The sequence below is a fragment of the Notechis scutatus genome, chromosome 12 (genome assembly GCF_049901735.1).
Source record: "Notechis scutatus isolate UNSWTSFEM ecotype Mainland chromosome 12, rNotScu1.2, whole genome shotgun sequence".
Lineage (NCBI taxonomy): Eukaryota > Metazoa > Chordata > Lepidosauria > Squamata > Elapidae > Notechis > Notechis scutatus.
Window position 1 is genome coordinate 9,123,948 of NC_142020.1, and position 23,987 is coordinate 9,147,934.

General features: G+C 41.7%; 3 protein-coding genes across 7 annotated transcripts in view; all 3 read left to right on the forward strand.

The window, feature by feature from the left end:
- Nucleotides 1–3,654, forward strand: part of PRR35 (proline rich 35) — a 34,628-nt gene extending 30,974 nt beyond the window's left edge. For 3 of the 4 annotated variants that reach the window (XM_087973232.1, XM_087973231.1, XM_087973233.1), the window contains exon 3: nt 1,443–3,654. In XM_087973232.1, the coding sequence (XP_087829358.1) occupies nt 1,443–2,328 (886 nt within the window). In that variant the 3' untranslated portion in view covers nt 2,329–3,654. The remainder of the gene's footprint in view (nt 1–1,442) is intronic. The other variant, XM_087973234.1, reaches the window with a different exon arrangement.
- An 8,653-nt stretch (nt 3,655–12,307) lies between these two features.
- NHLRC4 (NHL repeat containing 4) lies at nt 12,308–16,300 on the forward strand. The gene is made up of 3 exons (XM_026680704.2): nt 12,308–12,405; nt 12,563–12,645; nt 13,951–16,300. The coding sequence occupies exon 3, from the start codon at nt 13,953–13,955 to the stop codon at nt 15,042–15,044; it is 1,092 nt and encodes a 363-aa protein (XP_026536489.1). The 5' UTR covers nt 12,308–12,405; nt 12,563–12,645; nt 13,951–13,952; the 3' UTR covers nt 15,045–16,300.
- Nucleotides 16,301–18,180: 1,880 nt separating this feature from the next.
- The window catches only part of PIGQ (phosphatidylinositol glycan anchor biosynthesis class Q), a 35,769-nt gene continuing 29,962 nt past the window's right edge, over nt 18,181–23,987 (forward strand). The window contains exon 1 of one of the 2 annotated variants that reach the window (XM_087973235.1): nt 18,181–18,241. The gene's annotated coding sequence lies outside the window, so the exon portion shown is untranslated. Of the gene's footprint in view, nt 18,242–19,360; nt 19,444–23,987 lie in introns of those variants that run through there. The other variant, XM_026680722.2, reaches the window with a different exon arrangement.

Here is a 23,987-nt window from a genome sequence, read left to right on the forward strand (position 1 = left end):
TGTTCATTGCGTTGATGACACTATCTAACCATCTCTCTCCTCTGTTATCCCTCTTTTCTTGCCTTCCATTTTTCCCAACATCAGGGTCTTCTCCAATGAGTCTTCTCATTAGATGGCCAAGGTTTTTGAGCTTCAGTTTAGTTTAGTTTACTTTACTTTATTGTCATTGCACATCATACAATGAAATTAAATACCATCTTCAGTGTACTATACAGTAGAATTCAGTAGAGCTACTGTCCTGGGATAGAAGCTGTTTTTCAGCCTAGTTGTCCTTGTTTTTATCGTCCTGGACCGTCTGCCAGATGATAATAGTTAAAAAAAAAAAGGGTGCCCAGGATGAGGTGGATCTTTGAGGATGTTTTGAACTTTCTTAAGGCAGCGGGAGCTCTAAAGCTCTTCCAAAGAGGGGAGAGGGCAACCAATGATCCTCAGGGCGATGACATTAACCCTCTGGAGTGCTTTCATATCTGCCACTGTGCAATTGGCAAACCATACAGAGGTGCAGTAAGTTAAGGTATTCTCTATGGTGTAGCATTAGAAGGTCACCAGCAGTTTTTCATCCAGTTGTTGTTTCTTGAGAAACCTCAGGTAGCATAATCTCTGCTGGGCCCTTTTGACCAGGGCTGCAATGTGAGCATCCCAGGTCAGGTCCTCTTTTAGGGTAACACCCAGAAACTTAAAACTGGCCACTTGCTCCACTCGGTCTCCATTGATAAGCAAGGGCTGGAGGTCTGATCTGTTCCTTCTATAGTCCACTATAAGCTCCTTGGTCTTATTGGTGTTGAGGATCAAGTTATTGTCTCCACACCATAAAAGCAACCGGTCCACCTCATCTCAGTAGGCAGACTCACACACACACACACACACACAGAGATGAGTCCCACCACTGTTGTATCATCTTCAGTTTCAGTATCTGTGCTTCCAAAGGACAGTCAGGGTGGGTTTCCTTTAGGACTGAGTGATTGGTTCTCCTTGTTGACCTTGCCGGTGGTTTGATAGCTGACGTTTTCATGTGAACCCAGGAAACAGATTAATTTGATAACAGTATGAAATCAATGAACGTCATGAGGAACGGTGAAGCCACATATTCCTGCCCCACCTTAGTGTCTTCTTCTTGGTGTCTTCTGCTGTGCCAACTAAATCTCCAGGCTTTTGGGCAAGTCATGGACTCTTGTTGAAATGATGATGATGTGGTGTCTGCTTTGACCTGTGTAGTATGCAAAAAGTTCAGAATATAAGAATTGGGCTTGTATGGGGTGTAATTACCAGCCTGTATTGATTGCAGAGTCTTGCTCTGCCCTGCTCTGTATACTACAGTTTGAGACAAGGAAAGAGAGCTTAAATCATGGTTAGATAGTGGACTATGATTATGCACACTCCTTCAACATTTTGTTCTATTTTATTAATAGTTTCCTTCTGTCTGCTTTTTCCCCTTCTCCCAGCAGTGGTTTGCAAGTTACACCGATGCAAGCTTCAAAGTCCCTGGGCCACTGGCAGGTAGAACTTCATGAAAACCTCTCTGAAGGCCAGGAGAAAACTGGGAGCTCTGGGATGAATATAGCTTCAGACCAGCCCTTTTTAAAGCCAAGCGATGATCAAGTCATAACTGTTGGTCCAAGGGATCAAGAGATGACTACCGTGCTCATTGGGGACTTGTCGAAAACCTTAGAAGAGTATCAGGAGGTGGAGAAGAAGCTCTCACATTTGGCTAAAGAGGACTCCCCTGCACAGAAGCAACTTAGGGACCAGTTAGTCAAAATCCGGCAGGAACTTTTCCATATCCACCAGGCATTAGAGAAGGCAAACAAGTTCAATGAAGGTCCTTTGGACCTCTCGGTGAAAAGGTCTTCAAAAAATCCAGAGAAAGGACACCAAGACAAGAAAGAGTCGAAGGTTGGCATCCGTGGAGAGAAAGTGCACGGCAAAGACATGGGCTCCACCAATAAAGGTTTGGAGGTGGGTGAAGCTGATCTAGAAAAAGTATCCGATTGTTTCCTTGAGACTCAGAACAAAACCATCGACCTGCTAATCAAGATGAGCCATTCCAAGAACATCCAAAATTCCCCTTCTGAGACCCACCTGGGAGCTGTAATCAAGGCCGAAGTGCTTCCCCTCAACGTCCCCCTAGAATTCAGGCATGTCATGGAACCTTACTACAATCATACTACCAAATGTGAGGCAGACTCCAGTGTCCTGCTCTCCACCGATGGAAGATCAAGTGGCAACCAAGCCCCACCACTTTCCGTGACTGAAGAAACCCCACTAGGATGCAGGGCAATTCCATGTTCCTTGTCCTGCAATTTGAACAGTGAGACCAGTGAGGTGTAAAGTCCAAAACTTCACACTTGCCCTGAGTACGAAGTCACAAGTCAGTAAAATCTGGAAACCCCCTGGTCCGTCACTTTTGATGATCCAGATGGGTTTGTAAAGCATTTCTCGCCCACGTTTTATGAACGACATGCAACTCGGCAAGGTCTGTTTCTCCATTAGCATTTGTCATTGCATCCCTACTCTGCAGACCTGGATAAGGTAAGCAGGGTGGGAAAAGAGAGTAAGAGAGAGGTGATTTTTCTCCCCCAGAAGGACAGGTGTCTTTGCATTTTAGAAGATCCAATCCAACTCTTCCCTGGCTAGTTGAGCAAGATGCATTGTCTGATGCCAGATCTCCTTGGGATCAAGCAGAGCTATTTCTGGATGTCATTCCTTTTGCCAAGAAACCAGCCTCTGAACTCAAATAAAAACGACTAGAAGATAAATTGTGGATTAACTGCAGTCCCAGTTGCCTTTTCAGCAGAAAACAATTAAAGAGCATGCATGAGAAATCACATTTTTTCAGAATCCACTAAGTTCCTGAACAGTTGCCCAGGTCCTTCTAAAGGGATCCCATTCTTGGCCCCTGCTTGAGTTTAAATTCTTCTTTTGATTTAAATTCTTCCTCCAGAATTCACCATATAAATTGTCTTAGTAGCGAACAATGATGGGAAACCATTTTTACTTTTTATTTTGCCTGAAGCTTTGTTGAGGCTGGCAGAGCACACTTCTGAGCAAATACGAAGATTTTTCTCCTTCCTGACAAGCTTTTTTACGTGAGAGGTCATCTTCTGGACATTGCAGATTGATTTAATCATCCCTGCCTCCAGGCACAACCATGCTGGTCTTTTCGTAATGGCGCTAGACCTTTCCAAGCAAAACCTCTGCCCTCAAATCAGAGTAGACTTCTCAAAGTTTGAGGGGACAATTAAACGGGACCTCATCACACTTTTCATCTTCTCTAAGAAAAGATGATTACAGACAAGGAAGCAAAAGTCTCTCAGAGACAATTGGGAAACTGGTTGACCTGCTAGCTTTCTAGCTAGACAATGGTAAGACCGTTTCCTGAATCACGGGGTTTCCTGTGCTCATTGATATTTTTCTGAACACTGCAAAAATATTTGCTTCCTAGAAGCATCCATGTCCAGCCACCTCGGTGAGTAGCACTGGAGTTTCAACCCAGGTACTCAAAACTAACATTCATTAGCAAGAGAATTCAACGCTTTTGCTCAGAATGCAGTAATACACTTCTGAAGTTGAGTACGAACGCACACAAAAATTAGGGACAAAATAAAAGCATTTGCCACCGCACTATTCTTTTGCTTTCATAATGGTCATTAGACTGAAGTGATGCCCCAACAATATGCCCATCGTTCCTTGCTCTCTACCCATGTCTGAAATGTAACCCTTCAGTCAATGCTGGGACAAATTTCCACTGCACTTGTTGTGTCTATCGACCACTGACAATCACTGGCGGAGAACATGTGTCCTAAAGTTATTTATTTATAATGTGGAATGGTGTTCGGAGGAGAGAGGGAAAGGGTGGGAGCGAGCATTCACCTGTTATTTATTGTCCACCACTGGAAATATGTACAAACATATAGACAATTCAATTAAAAACAATTGGAACGTAATGTTCAAGCCTCTTTGCTGATTTGGAACGGGAGATTTTCCTGTGAAGTACCACTTTATAATGCCTTGCTAATATCACACTTGGAATATTCCAGTTTTGGTCATCACAATATCAAAAAAGATGTTGAGACTCTAGAGAGAGTGCAGAGAAGAGCAACGAAGAGGATTAGGGGATTGGAGGTTAAGAATAAAGAAGAGTTGCAGGAGTTGTGTATGTCTAGTTTAATGACAAGAAGGATTAGGGGTGACGTGATAGTAGCATTCCAATATTTGAGGGGCTGCCACAAAGAAGGGGAGGGGTCAACCTATGCTCCAAAGCCCCAGAATGCAGGACAAGAAGCAATGGATGGAAACTAATCAAGGAGAGAAGCAACTTAGAACTAAGGAGACATTTCCTGACAATTAGAACAATTAACCAGTGGAATGGCTTGTCTCCAGAAGTTGTGGGTGCTCCATCACTGGAGGTTTTTAAGAAGAGATTGGACAACCATTTGTCTGAAATGGTACAGGGACTCCTGCTTGAGAAGAGGGGTGGTATAGAAGACCTCCAAAGTCCTTTCCAATGTTGTAATTCTGTTCTGTTCTGTGATGATATAATACAGATTCTCTTTTGTTAGAAAATAATATCACAGTAGCACCAATGCCTGTTCTTCTCAAATTCATCTAAATCAGGGGTCCCCAAACACTTCAGCTCATTAGCCCCTTCATGATGTTTCAGATTGTTTATTGACCTCCAAACATTTATTCTATGAAACCAGTTTGATAAATACCACTTTAATTGTACTATGAACAATATTAGCATCAAAAACAATCGTGGATAGTCATCGGTTCCAGGGGGGTCAATATTGTCTTTAGAGAATCTTGGTCTAAATCTTCCTCATGTCCATTTCCTTTAGCAAAAAGAAATGAATCTTTAGGAGACATTAAATGAAGTTGAACATCTGCAACAGATGAGCATATGTGATGGGAATTGTTGCATCAAAACTTACAATTGTTATTGCACAGATCCATCTACATAATGCAATCTCCAGTGTATATTATGTTTTCAATTCTGCTTTGCATTTATCTCCAGTTCACCAACTCTTCCCTAAATATCCTTGCTCTCAAATTGCCCAGTCTTTCATCTTCTCTGCATTTTATAGCCCTTTATATGGTACACAAGTACCTTTAAAGCCAATTGATATAATTTAAGGGAAAACTTACCTCAGTATTTTATTTTAATGTAAGGATTGCACTCATAATAATAATGACTCGATAGCAGCTCACATCAATGGAAATCAAGCAGAAAGCTATACGCCAATCAAGGAACAACCAATTCAGACAAACGGTCTAATAGTAAACAACACCCATATTCAGGACCTACCGTGAACACTCCCACCAACACTGACAGGGCAATCCACTTTTTATATAAACAGAGAACAAACCTCCCTTCCTTGGTAGCACTGATGATGCTACCAAGATGGGTAATGAAATGTCTGCAAGAAAAAAACCAAGCTCAGAGAGCACCACGGGCCCTACAGTTCTCCTCCCTCCTCCCTGCAAACCCCACTCCTTTCTCGCACTGATGATGCTACCAAGATGGGTAATGAAACGTCTACAAGAAAACTACCAAAGCCAGAGAGCACCAAGGACCTCACAATATCAGAGTCCCCTAGAACAGTCACTCAGCCAATCCACCCAGGTGAATTGACAATCAGCTATGGAAAAGATGCATCAGTTCAAATGCCCAAGTCACATAATAATGAACCCAGGTTGACAAAACGCCAACAAAGGTGAGTTTTCCTTACTAGTGAGAGCAATAGCCTTTTCTCTCTTCATGCATTAATAAGTACCTGGAGGACTTCCAGTAGTAATAGCCCTTGAATGTGCCAGCGATGGTTTTCTCTGGATCACACAAGAGGTTTTGCAATCATCCAAGAGATCTGCTTTGTATGCAGGTAAGTTGCATTTATTAAATTTATGCCTCCTTCTTTTTTACGGGGATGGAGTTGATGCAGGTTCAGTTTGGCTTGGGTGAATTTCAAAATAGCCCACATACAAAGGCTGTTGAACAGGAAGCAGGAAGCTATCTGGTGCCACTTCATACTATACCTTTACAGAGGTGGTCATACATACCTTTGTTCCCATTTAGAGAAATGACTTGACTTTAACTGCATTTCTATTTGAATTAAAGTCTTCTTCCAGGGAAATTTAAATCTTGGTGACTTCATGGACAACATCCCATTGGTTGGGGGCATATAGTTGTTAACAATAACAATACTTTAGAAGTTGTGACTATTGTCTTCTTTTTCCTGATTTCTCCATGTAATCTACAGCCCTGTAATATTCTGATAATACTTAATCCAAGTACAAAACATTTGCCCCATGGCCTTTCATACTAGAATCATTAGAATAGAGTGGAGTGGAGTGGAGTGGAAAGGAAAGGAAAGGGAAAGGAAAAGAAAGGAAAGGAAAGGAAAGGAGGAAGGAAAGGAAAGGAAAGGAAAGGAATAGGAATAGGAATAGGAATAGGAATAGGAATAGGAATAGGAATAGGAATAGGAATAGGAATAGGAATAGGAATAGGAATAGAGCTGGAAGGGACCTTGGAGGTCTTCTAGTCCAGCCCCAACAAGCAGGAGAACCTATACCATCTCAGATACAGTAAGTGGCTGTCCAATCTCTTCTTAAAAGTCTCCAGTGATGGAGCACCCACAGCTTCTGGTGGCAAGCTATTCCACTGGTTAATTGTTCTCACTGTTAGGAAGTTTCTCCTTAATTCCAGGTTGCTTCTGTCTTTGGTTAAGTTTCCATCCATTGTTTCTGGTCCTGCTTTGGAGAATAATTTAACCCCCTCTTCTTTGTGGCAGCCCCTCAAATACTGAAATACTGTCATTAAGTGAATCACTGCAGTTGTTAAATTAGTACCAAAGTTGTAAAGTGAATCCGACTTCCCCCATTGGCTTGGCTCATCAGAAGGTCACAAAAGGTGACCACATGACCACTGGGACACCACAACCCTCATGAGTCAATTTCCAAGCATTTCCATTCTGCTCACGTGACCACGAGGATGCCGCATCAGTCATAAGCGTGAAAAATGGTCACAGGTCACTTTTTTTCCAATGCTGTTGTAATTTCGGTCACTAAATAAACCGTTGTAAGTTGAGGGCTACCTGTATTTTGTTCTATATTCTGGACTCCAACCCCCAGCCCACACAGCCAAGGTCAACAGGCTTTAAGCACATTGTGTCTGGGTTTGTCCCTCTCAGTTCTGAACTGGAACGGAACGACACAAAAAGCTACAGCAGGAACATAGCTGGCAGGGAGGTAAAATGAGGCGAAAGGGAGAGAGAAATTTTTTTGTGACGCTACGGGCTGCAGGGCGGAGAGCGAACGAGGCCAACGAGACTCCAAGTTCAAAAGGCAAAGGAGTTTAGCTTTATGTTTCAATAATTGAATAGGGGTTGAAGAACTCGCAGGCCTTATCCTGGCTCGCATCAGGCCCCGCGGGCACCCAACCCTCTCCAGCGCCAGCCCATTACACGGTGATTTGATCCACCTAAAGGCATTTGATAGCCAGCCTTCTGGAGGGTTGATAGGCATCTGGGTTGGTCTCAGGTGAGCGAAGATGGGAGCCCGCTTTGCTCCGACCTAAGGCAGCGAGGAAAGTCACCTCGCATGCCTTCATCCACGGAGGCCACCTTGCGCTGCTAAGAAAACAGTTGCTCTCGGATTCTGCAGCAATAGCACTTGGCAATTAGACTGATATACCGCTCCACGGTGCTTTGCAGCCCTCTCTAAGCAGTTTACAGAGTCAGCCTCTTGCCCCCAACAATCTGGGTCCTCATTTTACCCACCTCGGAAGGATGGAAGGCTGAGTCAAAACCATGAGCTGGTCAGGATCAAACTCCTGGCAGTGGGCAAAGTTAGCCTGCAACACTGCATTGTAACAAATGCACCACTAGGGCTTCCTTCCTTCCTTCCTTCCTTCCCAAGCAATAGCAGACTTATATACTGCTTCATGGAGCTTTCCAGCCCTCTCTAAGCGGTTTACAGAGCCAGCCTCTTGCCCCCAACCATCTGGGTCCTCATTTTACCCACCTCGGAAGGATGGAAGGCTGAGTCAACCTGGAGCTTGGTGAGATTCGATCTGTCAATTTGCAGGCAGCAGAAGTAGCCTGCAATACTGCCTTCTAACCACTGCACCACCGAGGCTTGAATATTTAAAACTTAGAAATATGACTTGTAACCCTTCCAACTTGGATTTGCAATCCTATGGAAATATGATTTGTTGAAGAGGACAAGCATGATGCAATTAAATTACATTAATTAAAATCATTGGTTTTAATTAGGTTGTTTGAACAAGTTGGCTGGATTTACAGCTAAGGCTTCAACCATGATTTATGTATGTATGAGCTGATGTCATGTAAACCCCGTTGCAGTTTAGCAACATGCGTTGACTTCGTACAGATGTGAGAAAAGCTTTGTAAAACCTGCAGCAAAGTTTCTCAAACTTTGACAACTTGAAAGCGTGTGTCGCCTTTAACTCACAGAATTGCCCAGCCAGCAAGCTAGGGGATTCTGGAACTTGAAATTCATTCATCTGAAAGGTTTGCCAAGGTCATCCCCTTAGAAAATTTCTCCTTAGTTTTGCTGGCTGAGGAATTCTGGGAGTTGAAGTCCACAAGTCTTAAAGTTGCCGAGGTTGGAGAACCCTGTTCTAGGTTACTTCTCCTTGATGAGTTTCCAGCCATTGGTTCTTGTCCTGCCCTGTGGTGCTTTGGAGAATAATTTGACCCTCTCAGATACCGGAATACTGCTATCACGTCACCCCAAATTCTTCTTTTCTTTAGACTAGCCAAACCCAAATCCTGCAGCCGTTCTTCATAGGTTTTAGTCTCCAGGCCTTTGATCATCTTAGCTGCTCTTCTCTGAACATTTTCCAAAGTCTCAGCATCTTTTTTTTTGTAAATTTTATTGGTTTTTAAAGACAAACAAAAACAAACAAAACATAAAAACATCCAACTTTCTTCCATAAGTGTACAAGCAGTGTGTCGGTTGGTTTACAAAAATTTTGTGCATCCATTTCATAGTCTCAATTACAGTTACATTGCATAATAACTCATATTATCAATCAAAAATTGAATACCCTAGTATCATTATTAATCAATCATTTGACTATAATTTTGTTCATTCATACTTTGCGAGATAACTATAATTTACTTAGTTTATTTTATAACAATTCATATAATCCTCCCAAATCTATCCTAGAGACATTTTATAGATATAATAATAAAAAAAGAAAAAAATACATCTTTATATATTCATTGTTTTCTAAAATTCTACATATTTTAATATTATATTTTATTATCTAACCATTGATAGAAAAGGTCCCAAATTTTGTAAAATTGTTTATCCTCTTGTTCTCTAATTTCAAATGTCAATCTACTCATTTCAACACATTCCAATATTTTCAGCATCTTTTTTGTAGTATCATGACCAAAATTGGTTGCAGTATTCCAGGTGTATTTGATTGATTGATTGAATGAATTAGGGTTAGAGTCCTCCTCAACAATGGCCTTAGGCAGGCATACTCATTTGTTGGGTTGTTGATTATCCTATGTTGGAAGACAGCTTTCCCTCCTTGTTTCCAAATTAAACTGTTTCATGCCTGGCATGATTAATAGCCACTCAGCTTTGTGCAAGCTTTCTAATTTTAAAATACAAATGACAGAGAAGTTGTTTTTCTTCCAGAAATATCTTCATCCTGAAGAAGAATATTTAGGCCAATTACCTATTTCTCTTTGATTGTTTGGCTGGACAGCCCCACCTAGTGCTCATTCGATAAAACTGTAACAAAGCATTCATCTGGAGTTTGCGTAGCTATGTTTTGCCCAAAACATGGTTGGTTGGTTTGTACTTTGGGCTAGGTACAACCCAGATAGTCTGTAAACCATTATGAATGACCTGAAGCCTTGTTGAAGCAGGTCCCTCTAAGGCATCCAGTTACAAATTAGAAATAACTCTCGAAAATAAATAAATAAATTTCTAAAAGGCATCTTCCACATGAGCTTTGGACTACAATACCAAGAATTCCCATCAAGCATTGCCAAAATTGCAGAAAATTATCAAAGATGCAGTCCGAAGGCAATGGGAAAGTGCAGATTGAGAGACACTGACTTTAAAAGATGGCATGGTGCCAATGTGCAGTTGGTTGAACCATTAATATTAATAGATTAATATTAATAAACATTAATAGCCTCGTTTCTCATACCTGCTAATCCAACAACCAGGATTTGCAAGATGCAAAAGTGGGCTTATGCATTGCAACCAAACCATATTATGGCTTAAAATGATGTGTGAAGTTCTAGCTCAGAATTGTATCTTCACCGCTGGGTACGGAGCTGAATGCTTCCGTCCGAAACTAGTTTTGTTGTGAGAATTCAATAACTCAACCCAACAGGTAAGCTGAGCAGCCTCAGCTGGAGAGCCAGGAAGCAGGTGGAGAGCTGGGTTTCTATTTTGCTTCCTCCTTGTTTTATGAAAACAATGGCACTCGGCAACCAACTCTGACCTTTTGTAGAGCTGTTGTGGTTTTAATCACGAAGATAAACATATCAAGGCGGCCTCAGGCATTCCTTCACCTTCCCAGAGATTAAGACTTGTCACAACCTGTTTAGAAGCCACCAAAAGTCACTAATGGCCCCTCTACAGCCCATGGCCTTCTGAATATCCAAAAAGTCCCAATTTGGCTTTCTGTCAGTTCCTGGGTTATGACCTACCAGGCAGCAGGGATCAAATTATCACTTATTAATTCACTTTCTCATTGTTAAAGTCTCATCCGTCCACCTGGACTACAGTCCTGGTTCTTCTTGACCACATGGCCCTTGCTGCCAAGCTATGTTAGGGGAGAAGGTGGCCTAAGGCAGCTACTGAAGTTTATAATAATGGAAAGAATTTGAATCCAGGTTTCTTGGATCCCACCCAAACTATTAGGTATGTCTAGTCTAATGAAGAGAAGGACCAGAGGTGATACGATAACAATCTTCCAGTAGTTGAGAAGTTGTCGCGAAGAAGAAGAAGGGGTCAACTTATTCTCCAAAACATCTCAAGGCAGCAGAAGCAGCAATAGGTGGAAGAACATTAAAAGAAGGACTAACCTAGAAGTAAGGAGACATTTCCTGACAGTGAGAACAATCAGTGGAATGACTTGCCTCTGGAAGTTGTGGATGCTCCGTCACTGGAGGTGACGGCCACTTGTCTGAAATGGTATAGGATGTTCTGCTGCTTGATCAGCAGACTGGACTAGAAGCCCTCCAAGGTCCTTCCAGCTCTATTATTCTATGTTCAAATAGTTGGTTCTTCCTCTAATAAAAGTTTCTGCAGATTTATATATCTGAAACTCAGGGGCATAAATACTTTTCTAAGAAGGCAGGATCTTCACAGATTGTGCTCAGCTATCCTTTCTTTGAAATCTCTGTCTGTCTGTCTGTCTATCTATCTATCTATCTATCTATCATCTATCTATCTATCTATCTATCTATCTATCTATATCATTTCTATCTATCTATCTATAACATGTCATATCATGACTGTCTGTCTATCTATCTATCTGTCTATCTATCTATCTATCTATCTATCTATCTATCTACCTACCTATCTACCTATCTATCATCTATAATCTCTACCTATACCTACCTACCTACCTATCTATTTCTACCTATCTATCATCTATCTATCTATAACATGTCATATCATGACTCTCTATCTATCTATCTATCTATCTATCTATCTATCTATCTATCTATCTATCTATCTATCTACCTATCCATCCATTCATCCATCCATCCATCTAATCTATCTATATCTAATCTATATCTATCTCTCTATCTATCATATATATATATATATATATATATATATATATATATATATATATATATATATATATATATATATATATTTCTATCTAATCTATATCCACCCATCTCTCTCTCTCTCTCTCTCTCTCTCTCTCTTTCTCATCTATCTCTAAATAGATAGATAATCTATTTACATCTATTATCTCTGTCTGTTCTTATATCACACTAAGGCAAAACACTTGATTTATGAGCCCCAAAAGCTGAGTTCCCCCAAGACACTTAAAAGACAGACCAGAAAGTGTGGACTCCAGTTTCAAAGACCTGGCACAGAATATTAGATCGATATTAGGCTGCTAATGTCATTTCATTTACAATTTTCACTTTACGCTGCCTAAATGTAATAAAGGATCCTTCTGCCATGCGTTTAATATGAGTATCTTTGTGTTTACAGGGTGAAACTATCCTATTGACATAAGTATTGGTCAGCAAAGGAAATTCCTGTCACTAACAACAAAGCCCTAGGTGACTAATTTCACTTGTGTATCACAAGAAACAGATCCTTCCAACCTGCTGTTGTGTTCAGGTAAAGAGCAGAACATTATTTATTCAACTTGGACCACAGGTACATGAAACTGGGAATGCTTGCTTGGTTAAAATGGGGCCATTTGCTTTGTGAAACTCTTGCTGGAAGAGGTGGGAAGCTGGGTGATCACATACGCAACTGTATGATTTGGTGTGAAGCCCGTTTGTGTAAAATCATTCTCTGCTTCCTCAGTCAGGTGTTATACGGGCGGTGAAGGGAGGGTAAAGAAAGACTGTTCGCCAGTGTGAGAATCACGTCGACTTTAGGACCATTCTCCAGGTAATCCTTGTCTTATGACTGTAATAAGGGAATGTTGTTGTTAAGTGATGCAATCCAGTGATGGGATTCAATTTTATTTTGCAACTGGTTCTGTGGGCATGGCTTGGTAGGCGTGGCAGGGGAAGGATACTGTAAAATCTCCAGTCATAGGTGGGATTTGCCGGCTCTCCGAACTTCTCAAAATTTCCGCTACCGGTTCTCCAGAACTGGTCAGAACCTACTGAATACCCCCTCTGGTGCAGTCATTAAGTGAAGCATCACACGATCATGACTTGTGACCCTCCCTAATGGCTTTGCATGTCAAGAAATCTGCCGAGGAGATTCCAAAGGTTGATCATGTGATTGCTGGATGCTGCAACCTTAATAAAAGCCCGACTGTTGCCAAACACCTGAATTGTGACTTTGTCACTACAGAGAGGCTGCAACAGTCAAAAGTTTCAAGACCATTTGTGGGTCATTTTTCCCCCAGCACCATGGTAATGTCAGGGCTCCGGCATATTTTATGAGTTGACAGGTAACTTTGAACAGTCGCTCTACAGAGTGTTGTAAGTCAAGGATTACTTGTATGCTAATCTAGGTTTCAGATTGTATCTAACAAGGAAGGGCCAAGGACGGGAAGGTGGCAGGGAGGGGGATGATGGTTTAGCTTTAAGTAATGATAGAGGGGAATATTTGTAGCTCAAGGTTGAACTGTGGATTCCTTGGTTTTCTGTGAGCTTGACTGTTTTCTTGTAGACATTTCTGACCTAACTAGGCAACGTCATCAGTGCTAGAAGTGAGTGGGGTTTGCTCTCTTTTTATATACAAGTGGTTTGCCTTAAGAAGGAGCATATAAACAGGAAGCAAACTTCTAGCACTGATGATGTTACCTAGTTGGGTAATGAAAGATCTGCAAGAAAACAATCAGGCTCAGAGAGCACCAACATTATTCTTCCTCCTCCTCCTCCTCCTCCTCCTCCTCCTCCTCCTCCTCCTCCTCCTCCTCCTCCTCCTCCTCCTCCTCCTCCTCCTCCTCCTCTTCTCTTTCTCCTCTACTCTGTAAACCCCACTCCCTTCTAGCACTGATGATGTTACCTAGTTGGGTAATGAAAGATCTGCAAGAAAACAATCAAGATCTCCACAGTTTTAGATATATTCCATATGAGTGGAAAATTTCAATTTTACTTGGAATCTTCTACATCTAAAACTGTGGCCTTTACCCACCCCCAATGTAGCTTTCAGAACTCTTTCCCCTCCTGAAATAGTTCCCAGACTATATGATGGTTTATAACCACTGTGTTGATGTTTCCCCCCCCCACCCCCAAGGGATGGATTATACCTTGGAAGACACGCGACGCAAGGAGAAACTTCTGAAGACGGTTTATACCCTACAAGTCAAATCAGACTCGACGTTTCAGAAAGCAAGTCCTCTCCTGACCAACCATCCAGGCATGGGCATGGTGACTGACCACCAAGTTCACCAACTGGTGGAGAAAGCCAGGGTCATCTGCCATGACCTCGACAATATCAAAAACCACCTTTACTATCGGCAAGACGATCTCGTTCGGAGGATCTCCAATCCCAACAGGAACCACTACGGGGCAGTGGGTGGAATTCACTGCTCTCCAGATGGGGTGGTCTACCTCACTACCGAGAACGCACCCAGAGTGGACCTTCTTAATCGCTCTGGACAGGTGTTTCGGTCCATCCCCTGTGTGGAATGGAAAAAGGAGGTCTTTCTACCCGAGGACGTGGCTATCACCAGAGCTGGGATGGTGGCTGTCACAGACATGCTGAACAGAACCGTCCACGTCTTCAATGACCGCTCCATGTTCTCCAAGGGGGAATGGCTCAGAATTGGGAGGTTCTGCTCCCCCAGAGGCATCGCCGTGGAAGCATCAGGGAGGATACTGGTGGCCGACTACACTGAAGGGAAAGTCCACGTCTTTGCTCTGGACCGAGCTTTCAAGATGCAGAACGCTCATTCCATCGCCAACTTCAGCGGGCCACGCTACGTGTGCAGCCTCCCCGACGGGGGGTTTGCAGTGAGCGAAGAATGCGGGGGGGTCAAACTCTACGACAGTAGCCACAAGCTGGTCTCTTCCATCAGCAGCAAATACGGCCACCGGTTTGGCAACCCTGCAGGCCTCTGTGCCGATAAGGAAGGCAACATGATAGTCGCAGATGAACAGCATCAGAAAGTGCATCTGTTTCCTAGGAACGGTTCTCCAATCTGTCTGGTATCGAAAGGTCTTCTGAGACCGACTGGCGTCGCCTGTGCCCCAGACGGGTCACTTTTTGTCACCGACAGTGGAGACAACGATATCAAAGTCTTCAAATATCGTGTGAGGCCCCATTACAATCCTGACATTATACCTGGTGACAATCCAAGTTATTCACCTCGAGGGAAGGCAGGATAGGAACGCCCACTGTTCTCGACTTACAACCTCAAGTCCAAAATTTTCGTTGTTAAACAAGAGAGCTGTTCAAGTGAGCTTTGCCCTATTTTGCTACCTTCCTTGCCACCGTCACTAAGTGAATCACTGCAGCTGTTCAGTTCATAACACGGTTGTCAAGTGAATCTGGCTTCCCCGATGTACTTTGCTTGTCCGAATGTTGCAAAAGGGGATCATGGGACCCTGGGACCAGAGGATTCCGGGATTCAGCTGGTTCAGAGTGGTTCTGGAGGACCGGTAGCAAAAATTTTGACTGGTTCGGAGAACCGGCAAATACTACCTCTGGCTGACCCCGCTCTTTCCTCTCCTATATTCTGTTGTTTATTAGCTCACCTGATTTGCCCATTAGAGCAGATTGCTGTGCCTCAGCTGAGCTAAAAAAAAGCACAGCTCACTAGCGTTGATACAGAGGGTGGTGTCTGAGCCTTGCACACACGCACACGAAGCCAGCTCTCCAAACCAGTAGGAAAAAATTTTAGAAACCCTTCACTGCCCGAGACACTGCAACCATCATAAATAGGAACCAGTTCTCAGGCACCCAAATTTTGATCACATGACCATGGTTATTCTGCAAATGTCGTAAGTGTGAAAAATGGTCACGGAGTCACTTTTGTTCAGTGCTGTCATAACTTTGAACAAACAAATGGTTGTAAGTCAAGAAATACCTGTATTACTTTTACAAATGCACCCATTTCTTTGGCACATTATCTCATCAAACCTGCATTCACTTGTTCAACCCTACGTTGACCTACTCGAGGGCGGAAATATAATTTTCAGCGATTCCTTTCTCATGGAGAAGACCCGTCCCGAAGAATGAAAACAGCCTCAGCAAATGACACCCAAAAGGAAAGAACATGAAATTGGTGCTGAATGGACAGTTTGTCCAATACTTAACTTTTTCTTCCTTAACTGACATTTTTTGTAGTAAGAAAAATGTCAGAAGAGAACGTGGGAAATGGAGGTTGGATGATAAGTGGACTTTTTTAAAAAAACATGGCACTGAATAGAGTATTTTGATCTGGAAAGGGAAAGAATGCCCAATTTTTAGCTTTTAGGATGTTCTGGAGAATGTGAATGGAAGATGATGGTGATTGGTGATGTGGCTCTAATGTAGTGATTAGGACGTATGGAATGGAAGAGAAAGGAGCGATTAACAGATAACAGATAATCAGAGTTGGATTTTAAAGGTAGAGATGAGAGAAGGTTAAAGAGTGAATCTAATTGAGCAGGGGTCCCCAACCGCCGGTCCGCGGACCGTGCCGGGCCGCGAACAAGCCTTACCGGGCCGCTGGTTGCTGGGCGCCGCCATCTTTTTGGTAAAAAAGCGCTTCCGGTGAGCTTTTCCGGGTAGAAAGCTCACGGGAAGCGTCATCATAAAAGATGGCGGCGCTACGCTTCGTGAGCTTTTCGGGTAGAAAGCCATTTCTCACCGAAAAAGCTCACCGAGCAAGCGCCGCCATCTTTTTGACGAACAGCGCTTCGGTGATGTCACGGAAGCGCCTTTTCTCATAAAAAGATGGCGGCGCCCAGTTGACGCCAGTATGGGGCGGCGCCCAGCTGATGCGGAACCGGGCCGCGGCGTCGAAAAGGTTGGGGATCCCTGTAATTGAGGACTGTGGCCCACAAGGGCATCTGCACAGAATGGGGAGAAAGCAAGCAAGATTTATGCAAGGGGTCATAAATCTTGGCAACTTTAAGACCTGTGGATTTCAACTCCCAGAATTCCCCAGCCAGCATGTTGGGACTTGTTTTCTGGGAGGACTCTGAATGGTAGTATGTAGAGGATTTTTAGAAGGGGATGGGAGGAACTGGCAGATTACAGAACAGACAATTGACCAGAAGAGAATCCCAATTTCCATGTATTATTGAAACCTGGCTGGGCAAGGAGGATGAATCCCCCTCTTTGAGATGGGCTTTTCAGCCATGAACTCCAGATCAGGGTAGCAATCCTAGGACAATGATTCTCAACCTTGACAGTTTTCAGATGAGTGGACTCAACCCCAGAATTCCTCAGCCAGCATGAACCTGATTTGCATTGTACCTATATTTTGTTATGTTAAACAAATATTGTAGAGTTGTACTGTGTAAGCCACTTGTTTGAATAAGCTAGTATTGAAGCTTAAATAAATATAGTAAGCTTGAAAGTGGCTGGATTGTTTGTAAGTTTGTAAGAGTATTCTTCTGTGTTTTTATCTGTTGATTTGTTGTTTTAATTGTTTTTCATTTTATTTATGCCAGGTTTTTTTTTGCTGTTTTCAACTTGTAAACTGCCTAGAGTCTCACAAGTGAGATGGGCAGCTATATAAATTTAAACTTAAACAAACAAAAGTTGATATAATATGAATATAGCCAATATAAAGGGGAGGGGGGAATTTTTCGTCCCAAAGATTGAATGTTTATGCCCATCAAAGTTTTGATAAAAATACACTGTTAACATTTTGTTTTCTCCAAAAAGTATAGTGAGCATATTTTCTTGCAAAAAAATTAAGGGCAAACCTGAAGAAGGAGCAAATCTGAAAGAAAGTATAAAAGCAATGTTTGTTTATAACTTTGCTTTACGAAGAAAAATTCAAGAACAAAACCTTTAAAAAAATGTGTATTCTAATTAAAAATATCTAAAAAAGCTTTAAAAGCTATGAAGTTATAAGGAACAAGGATTAGAAAGGATCTCTGCAGCCAGACTGCACTGTACCATTTCTCCAGTAAATTGACCACAGTAAAGGACAAAAGTGAGTTTTTGAAAAATAAATAATAAATAAAAATAAATAAATCTAAAGGATAACTTTTTGAAATGAAAGACTGTCTTTTATAATAAAAAGACATACTGTCACAGTACCAAAGACAGATATTAAAGAGGGAAATTGCATACTGGAAGATTCTGAGCCATTCTGTAGAGTTATCAGCTTCCAATAAAATATTTTGGAGGCAGATAAGGCTAATCCTTAAAGAAATATAAATTGAGATGGCATGAAGCTTATCAGGAAATTGGAAGATGCAGACCTTGCTTTGAAAGGAAGCTCTGTGTTCTGCCCAGGGTGTGGACAGCAACGGTTAATTTCGCTTTGCAGAGCAAAAGATCTTAGTGCAGTAAGAATTTGGCAATCTGAAACGCCGCTACAAGAGCTTCCACTTTCTGCATTACTTACTGTACATTTAATCAGGTCAGTATGAAACAAAAGCCAAATTCATGTCTGATGTAAGCAAACCGCGTTTCATGTGTGTGTAGATTGTTAGTGAAATTTTGTGGCTGTAGTGTCCGTATCGTGACATCAAATAATATCCTGTACATGGGTAAACTTGCAAATTCTATTCTATGGTTATATGCATGGGGGCGTGTAATTAATGCATATATGAATTTAATATTGTTAGAGGGCAATATGCTGACTCTGTAAACCGCTTAGACAGGGCTGTAAAGCACTGTGAAGCGGTATATAAGTTTAGTGCTATTGCTATATTGCTATAAGCTACAAATGATCATTCAAGCCAAAACCAAGTTACTTAAGAACAAAGTCACAGTTTGTTCCTTGTTTTCACTATGGTAAGAAATGTAAAGTAAAAATTTTAAGTCCGGGTGGTTCTGTATTTGTAAGAAAACATATTTTGAGAATTTTCAGAATTTTTTTTTAACCAATTTGACTGATCTAGTGTGACTTTTATATTATTGATCTTCTGTCTTTTTGAAACTTGACATTTGGACTTGAACTCCCAGAATTCCTCAGCCAGCTGGCTAGGGAATTTTGGGAAATGTAGTCCACCCATCTTCAAATTGCCAAATTTGAGAAACACTGCATTTGAACGTTTCCAAAGGGGACAACAAACTTCTATTTCTTTATTTGCTTTCAGTGGATTTGTTTCTGAGGGGCAACGTGCGGAAAGCTCAGCGTAACAACCCGCCTTTATTGTTAATGTTTGACATTATATTATTATTGTTGTTGTTTAACTTTATTATTATTGATATTATCAATAACAATAACGGTGGGGGGACTTTTAGTTTGAGCAAAACTAAAAGAGCAGCTTTTTTGCCATAAAAATGGATCGAATTGCTGGTGAGAGCGAAGAAAGAGTAGTAAAAATCTAAAATAAACAGCGGGATCATCTTCAAAAAATACGAATTGCAGAGCAACAGGGAACGCCTCTTTCCTTTTCGCGAAGGGGAAGCTCGATGGGGAGGAACTCAATGTAGGCAAACGAAGGAGGTCGCCGGAAGGCTATTAGGCAAGGACGGCCCGGACGGACGTCTTTGAGGCGCGGACCGCGTCTCCTAGAAACCATCCAGTAGCACCCGGAAGTGGGTTGAATGTCAAGCGCCGCGGGGTTTTTTCTCCTTTTTCCGCGTTTCGGGGGGTAGCAAAAGCAAGCGGGGGTAAGTTTGGGGAACAAATGGGGGGCTGTTCACTGAAACGGGGGCAAATGAGGACACTGTACCGCCCCCCCCCTTTTATTTGCCTAGGGTCCCTGCACCGGTCGAAGCGTAAGCACGCTTAAACTGAGTTTGCTGAATAAGCCACCAAGGGATGGTGGGCCCTTGGGATGCTGGGCCTTTCACCGGCGTGGAATCTCCGTGGGTGGGGGTCGCCTGATGTAGGAATCAAACCCAGGGATTGGCGGGGGGGGTGTGTGAATTGGGCCACCAAAGGTTCCGTAGTTGAGTCCTGGAAGCAAAGCGCCTTGATGGGGAATAGAAGAGAATAGAATAGAATAGAAAATAGAATAGAATATTGGAATGAAGAATAGAATAGAATAAAAAACAATAGAAAATAGACTACACTAGACTAGACTAGAAGAACGGGACCTTGGAGGTTTTCTAGTCCAACCCCCTGCCTAGGCAGGAAACCCTATACCATTTCAGGCAAATGGTTGCCTAGGGTCTTCTTTAAAATTTCCAGTGTTGGATGGGCGAGGGAGGACACCTTTTCTTTGGGAAGAAGTCTTGTAGTGGGGAAGAAGCATTGGAAGGTTGCAAAAGGGCTGGGGTCTGCCTTGGGCTAAACCAGAATGGGGTGGGGGTCTTTGGGGAAGGGTATTTGGGAGATGTTTGGGGCTGGGTTTTTGTTTTGTTTTTTTTGCAGTTGATGGTGATTTTGTCAGTGGCATTGGTGTTCAAGTGGTGTGCCAGATGTTTTGGGGTTTGACATTTTTATCTACCTACTAGCTCGATACCCTTGCTTCACTACGAAAGTACGTGGTTGGGCTTAGTTTTTGGGGAGGAAAATAAGGGGAAAAAATTCTGTCTACCAGCATCCATCTGTATTCATCTGGCTGGCATCCTGCTAGTGTGTGAGAGAGTTGAGGGCTGTTTGGAAACTGAAGCAGTATTTGCTGTGTGAGCAAGAAGGAGATAGCAAGGAGCCTGGCCATGGCTTAGCTCAACTGTACTCTACTAAAGCTGGTTGCTGCTGTGAAAGTAAAACTGAAACTGAAGCTACTCTCCTCTGCTTGTGTTTTGCATTTGGAAGAGATTTCTTTTCAGGTGGGGAGTGGGAGTAGAGCTCCTTAGCATCAGAGCATGTTAATAATAATATAGGAAATACTAATGCTCTGGTGATCATTTCGAAAAATCCTTTCTTAGTGAGCACCTAGAAGCCAAGAGGAACAGACATGCCAAATATCAAGTTTGTAGGCTTTATGGTTCTGGAGATTTTGTGATGATGCATGAGGGGTATTTCGCTTTTATAGAGAGAGAGAAGAAGATAATGTTTTTCCTAAGGACCTGAGGTAGTCAGTTGTTGATTACAGGGTATAAGTTGTTCTGAGTAAAGTTGGCTTTTGCAATTGACTGGTGTCTTTTGTCAATCCCGAGGATGTTCAAGTGGTGTTCCAGTTGTTTTGGAATTGCACCATACGTGCCTATTGCTACTGATACTACTCTGCTTTCTTTTGCCATAGTTGTTCTATTTTTATTTATAGGTCTTTGTGTTTTGTTATCTTCTCCAATTATAATTTTTTATTGTTAAGGTTTGATAATTGTTCATTAGGAACCATTTAAAAAAAAAACTACAGCTATGCACAAAATTATTTTTTGCTCTTCTATACCATGCTCTTGTTTTGTCTCCATGATTCCACTCTAGCAATTTGTATTTATAACTGCTAATTGTAATTATTTGGTCTGAGATGTAAGCAGAAGACAGGGACAGCACCCTCCAAACCTGGGCCTTCTAGATGTCTTCTGTCTGAACATTTTTTTAAAAAGCTACCATTTAAATATGATGAATTATGCAAATTCCCCTTCAGTTTGTTGAAAATATCTCAAAGAAAACACTGAATCTGGTACAATGTCACATGGAATATTTAATGAAATGTTATTGGGGAAACATAAGAGGAAACAAGAGCAAGTGGCAACATTTAATATGGGTCATCAATGTAAGGAATTAGCCAGTGGTTAAAACTGAGTAGCTATCAACCTAAAGAGATTATTACATTAATAATCTTAATATTACTGGGAAAATGCATTATGTATTATATAGTTTGGATGCTGCAGATAAAATTTAAGTCCTTTCTATCTCTAACCATTAAATCTAATTTGGCTGTCAAGAGGTCTTTCTCGCTACTCCAGAAAAAAATCTACATTAACAAGCAATTCCTCAAACTTTCCAGGGCTATGTGGTTGCTAAGAAATCTTTTGTGATTTCCTAGTGTGTTCTTCTATTATTCTCTTATGTTTGTTTGCATTCTTTGGAACAATTTTTTTTCTTTACATTTTGGTCAATTCTCTCTCTCTGAGCATTGAGGTTTCTTATTTAAAATTTTAAAGCATACACTACCAGCAAAATGTAAAATACTCAGTTCCTGGTTTTCCTAATAAGGCATAATAGAGGCATTTCTACAGTAAGACTTAGTGAACAGTATATGATATTTACCTCTTCAGTTCACTTTCTTTTTGCAAGAGTTTCCTTCACATATATGTCATGGCTGGGAAAAAGCAGACTGGGGGATTCATATGTACAGGGTAGGCTTGGCTAGAAGGAACCCACCAATATTAGGGCTCATGTGCTTAAGTACTAATATTTTACAGAAAAATAGCCCTGTTTGCAGACTTGACAGGAAACAATTTTGCAAAGCACAAATATGTCAAATGTTTATTTTTCCCCCAACCTCAACCCCTCACACCTTCAACCTCAAACTGCCTACCATGGACCTCACCCCATTCCTAAAAGGTCCTACCGTCCCTGTCTTACGGTCCCCATTTATCTGTATTTACTTCCTTTGTTCTTGTTTAGGTTCATACTTACACTTGTTATCTTGTACATGTTTGACAAATAAAATATAAATAAATAAATAAAATGTCTTACATTCCTGGCAGTTGATCTCTTCAGCTAAGCAATGGGATGTCTAAGGTGTTTCAATGCTTGCTACTCCTAAACTTTGCTGGTGGGAGCGTTCCCACGCTTGAATCTTATTCCTGTTTCTTCCTCCTAAGCCTGGGAATGACCCTCCAACATTTACCTGCACTGACAGCTGCCCCACATTCCTAAGTGAAAGGGGCCGAAGAGGAAATAGCCCCGTCTCAGAAATTGTAGTCCTTCTCTTCTTATAAACTACACACATATAGTGCAAAGAGCATGTATCAACCAGACACCTCTTTTCTGCCTCAAGAGACTGGGAATTCATCCATAAGCAGACACTGCCTCCTGCAACACCATTTGTACAGGCTGATGATCCCCCGCCCCCGGATAAGTCAAGGCATTTTCAATGCAAATGAATTATCCCTTTTCCATGGCCTAAATGTCGGAGATCAGCTATGCTTTATTTTAACAGAAAGTAAGAGAAACAAAAATTGCATCTATGCTTTCCAATCTACCTGCTGTTAAGCAACATTTCAGTTCTGCTGATTGGACCTATCACAGAGGATACAGCCCAAAGATATTTGGTTGGTTGGTTTTTTTTGCATGACAACCTTGGAATGGTGCTGAAGGACAGCAGACACTGGATACTGTAAACTGGTCTTATTGACTGTAATGTCTATGTTTTGATATTTAAGGTACTTTAAAAGATAAGAACCTGTTAGTTCCAAGGTCACGTGTCACATGTTTTGATGTCACCTTGGATTTTAGAGTGAAAACAGAGTGGTTGCTTGGGCGGAGAATTAAAATAAGGTGTTACTATCCCTCTTTCATGTTTTCAACCTCCTAGGAAATCCTGCAGTCCTTCGTAAAACCTCCTACATGCCACAGCCAAAATCGCTAGCTTTTTTATTTTATTTTACTTCTTCTCTCTCCTTGTTCTTCTGATGCAGAAACCTAAAAGGCAAATCATTTTGTTAGAAGGGAGGTAAGTGGTGGGATCAACGTCATTTGCTAAGCGCATTGGTGTTGGATTGCCGCTTGCTTATTTATTTATTTATTTATTTATTTATTTATTTATTTATTTATTTATTTATTTATTTAGTATGGCATCACAACACAGCATCAGTACTCCCAAAAAAATTCACGAAAGCCACCTATAAAACGTCTATCAAAATATAAAACATCAGAGCAGTCAATAGTCTTTTAAAAAACGCACAGCACGAGTGATGGATACAATTACTGTAGGTATACAATTAAATTATGTACGAGCCGTTACTCACGGGGTAGCTAAGCCTCTGTCATGTAGAGGGTGCAATGTAGACTAGCCTCTTTGTGGACACCCCAGGCAATGTGACCCTGTCACGGCTAAATAGTCTGTATTTTCTGGCTGCTGGATCTCACAAGGATCTCCCAGCAAGAAGAAGGCAGCAGGAATACGGAAAATACTGGATTGGTGCTAAAGGATACAGTAACTGGGCAAGTACCAAAGCTGGCCTTGAGAACTTTTATGACTGCTGCTTTGTGACTTCTCTGCAGGACTGTACTGATGAAATTAAGCTCCTGACTAATGAAAGAGCTTAAGGCACTATTTTGGGGGCTGGAGGGCAGTCAAGTTATTGCTAAA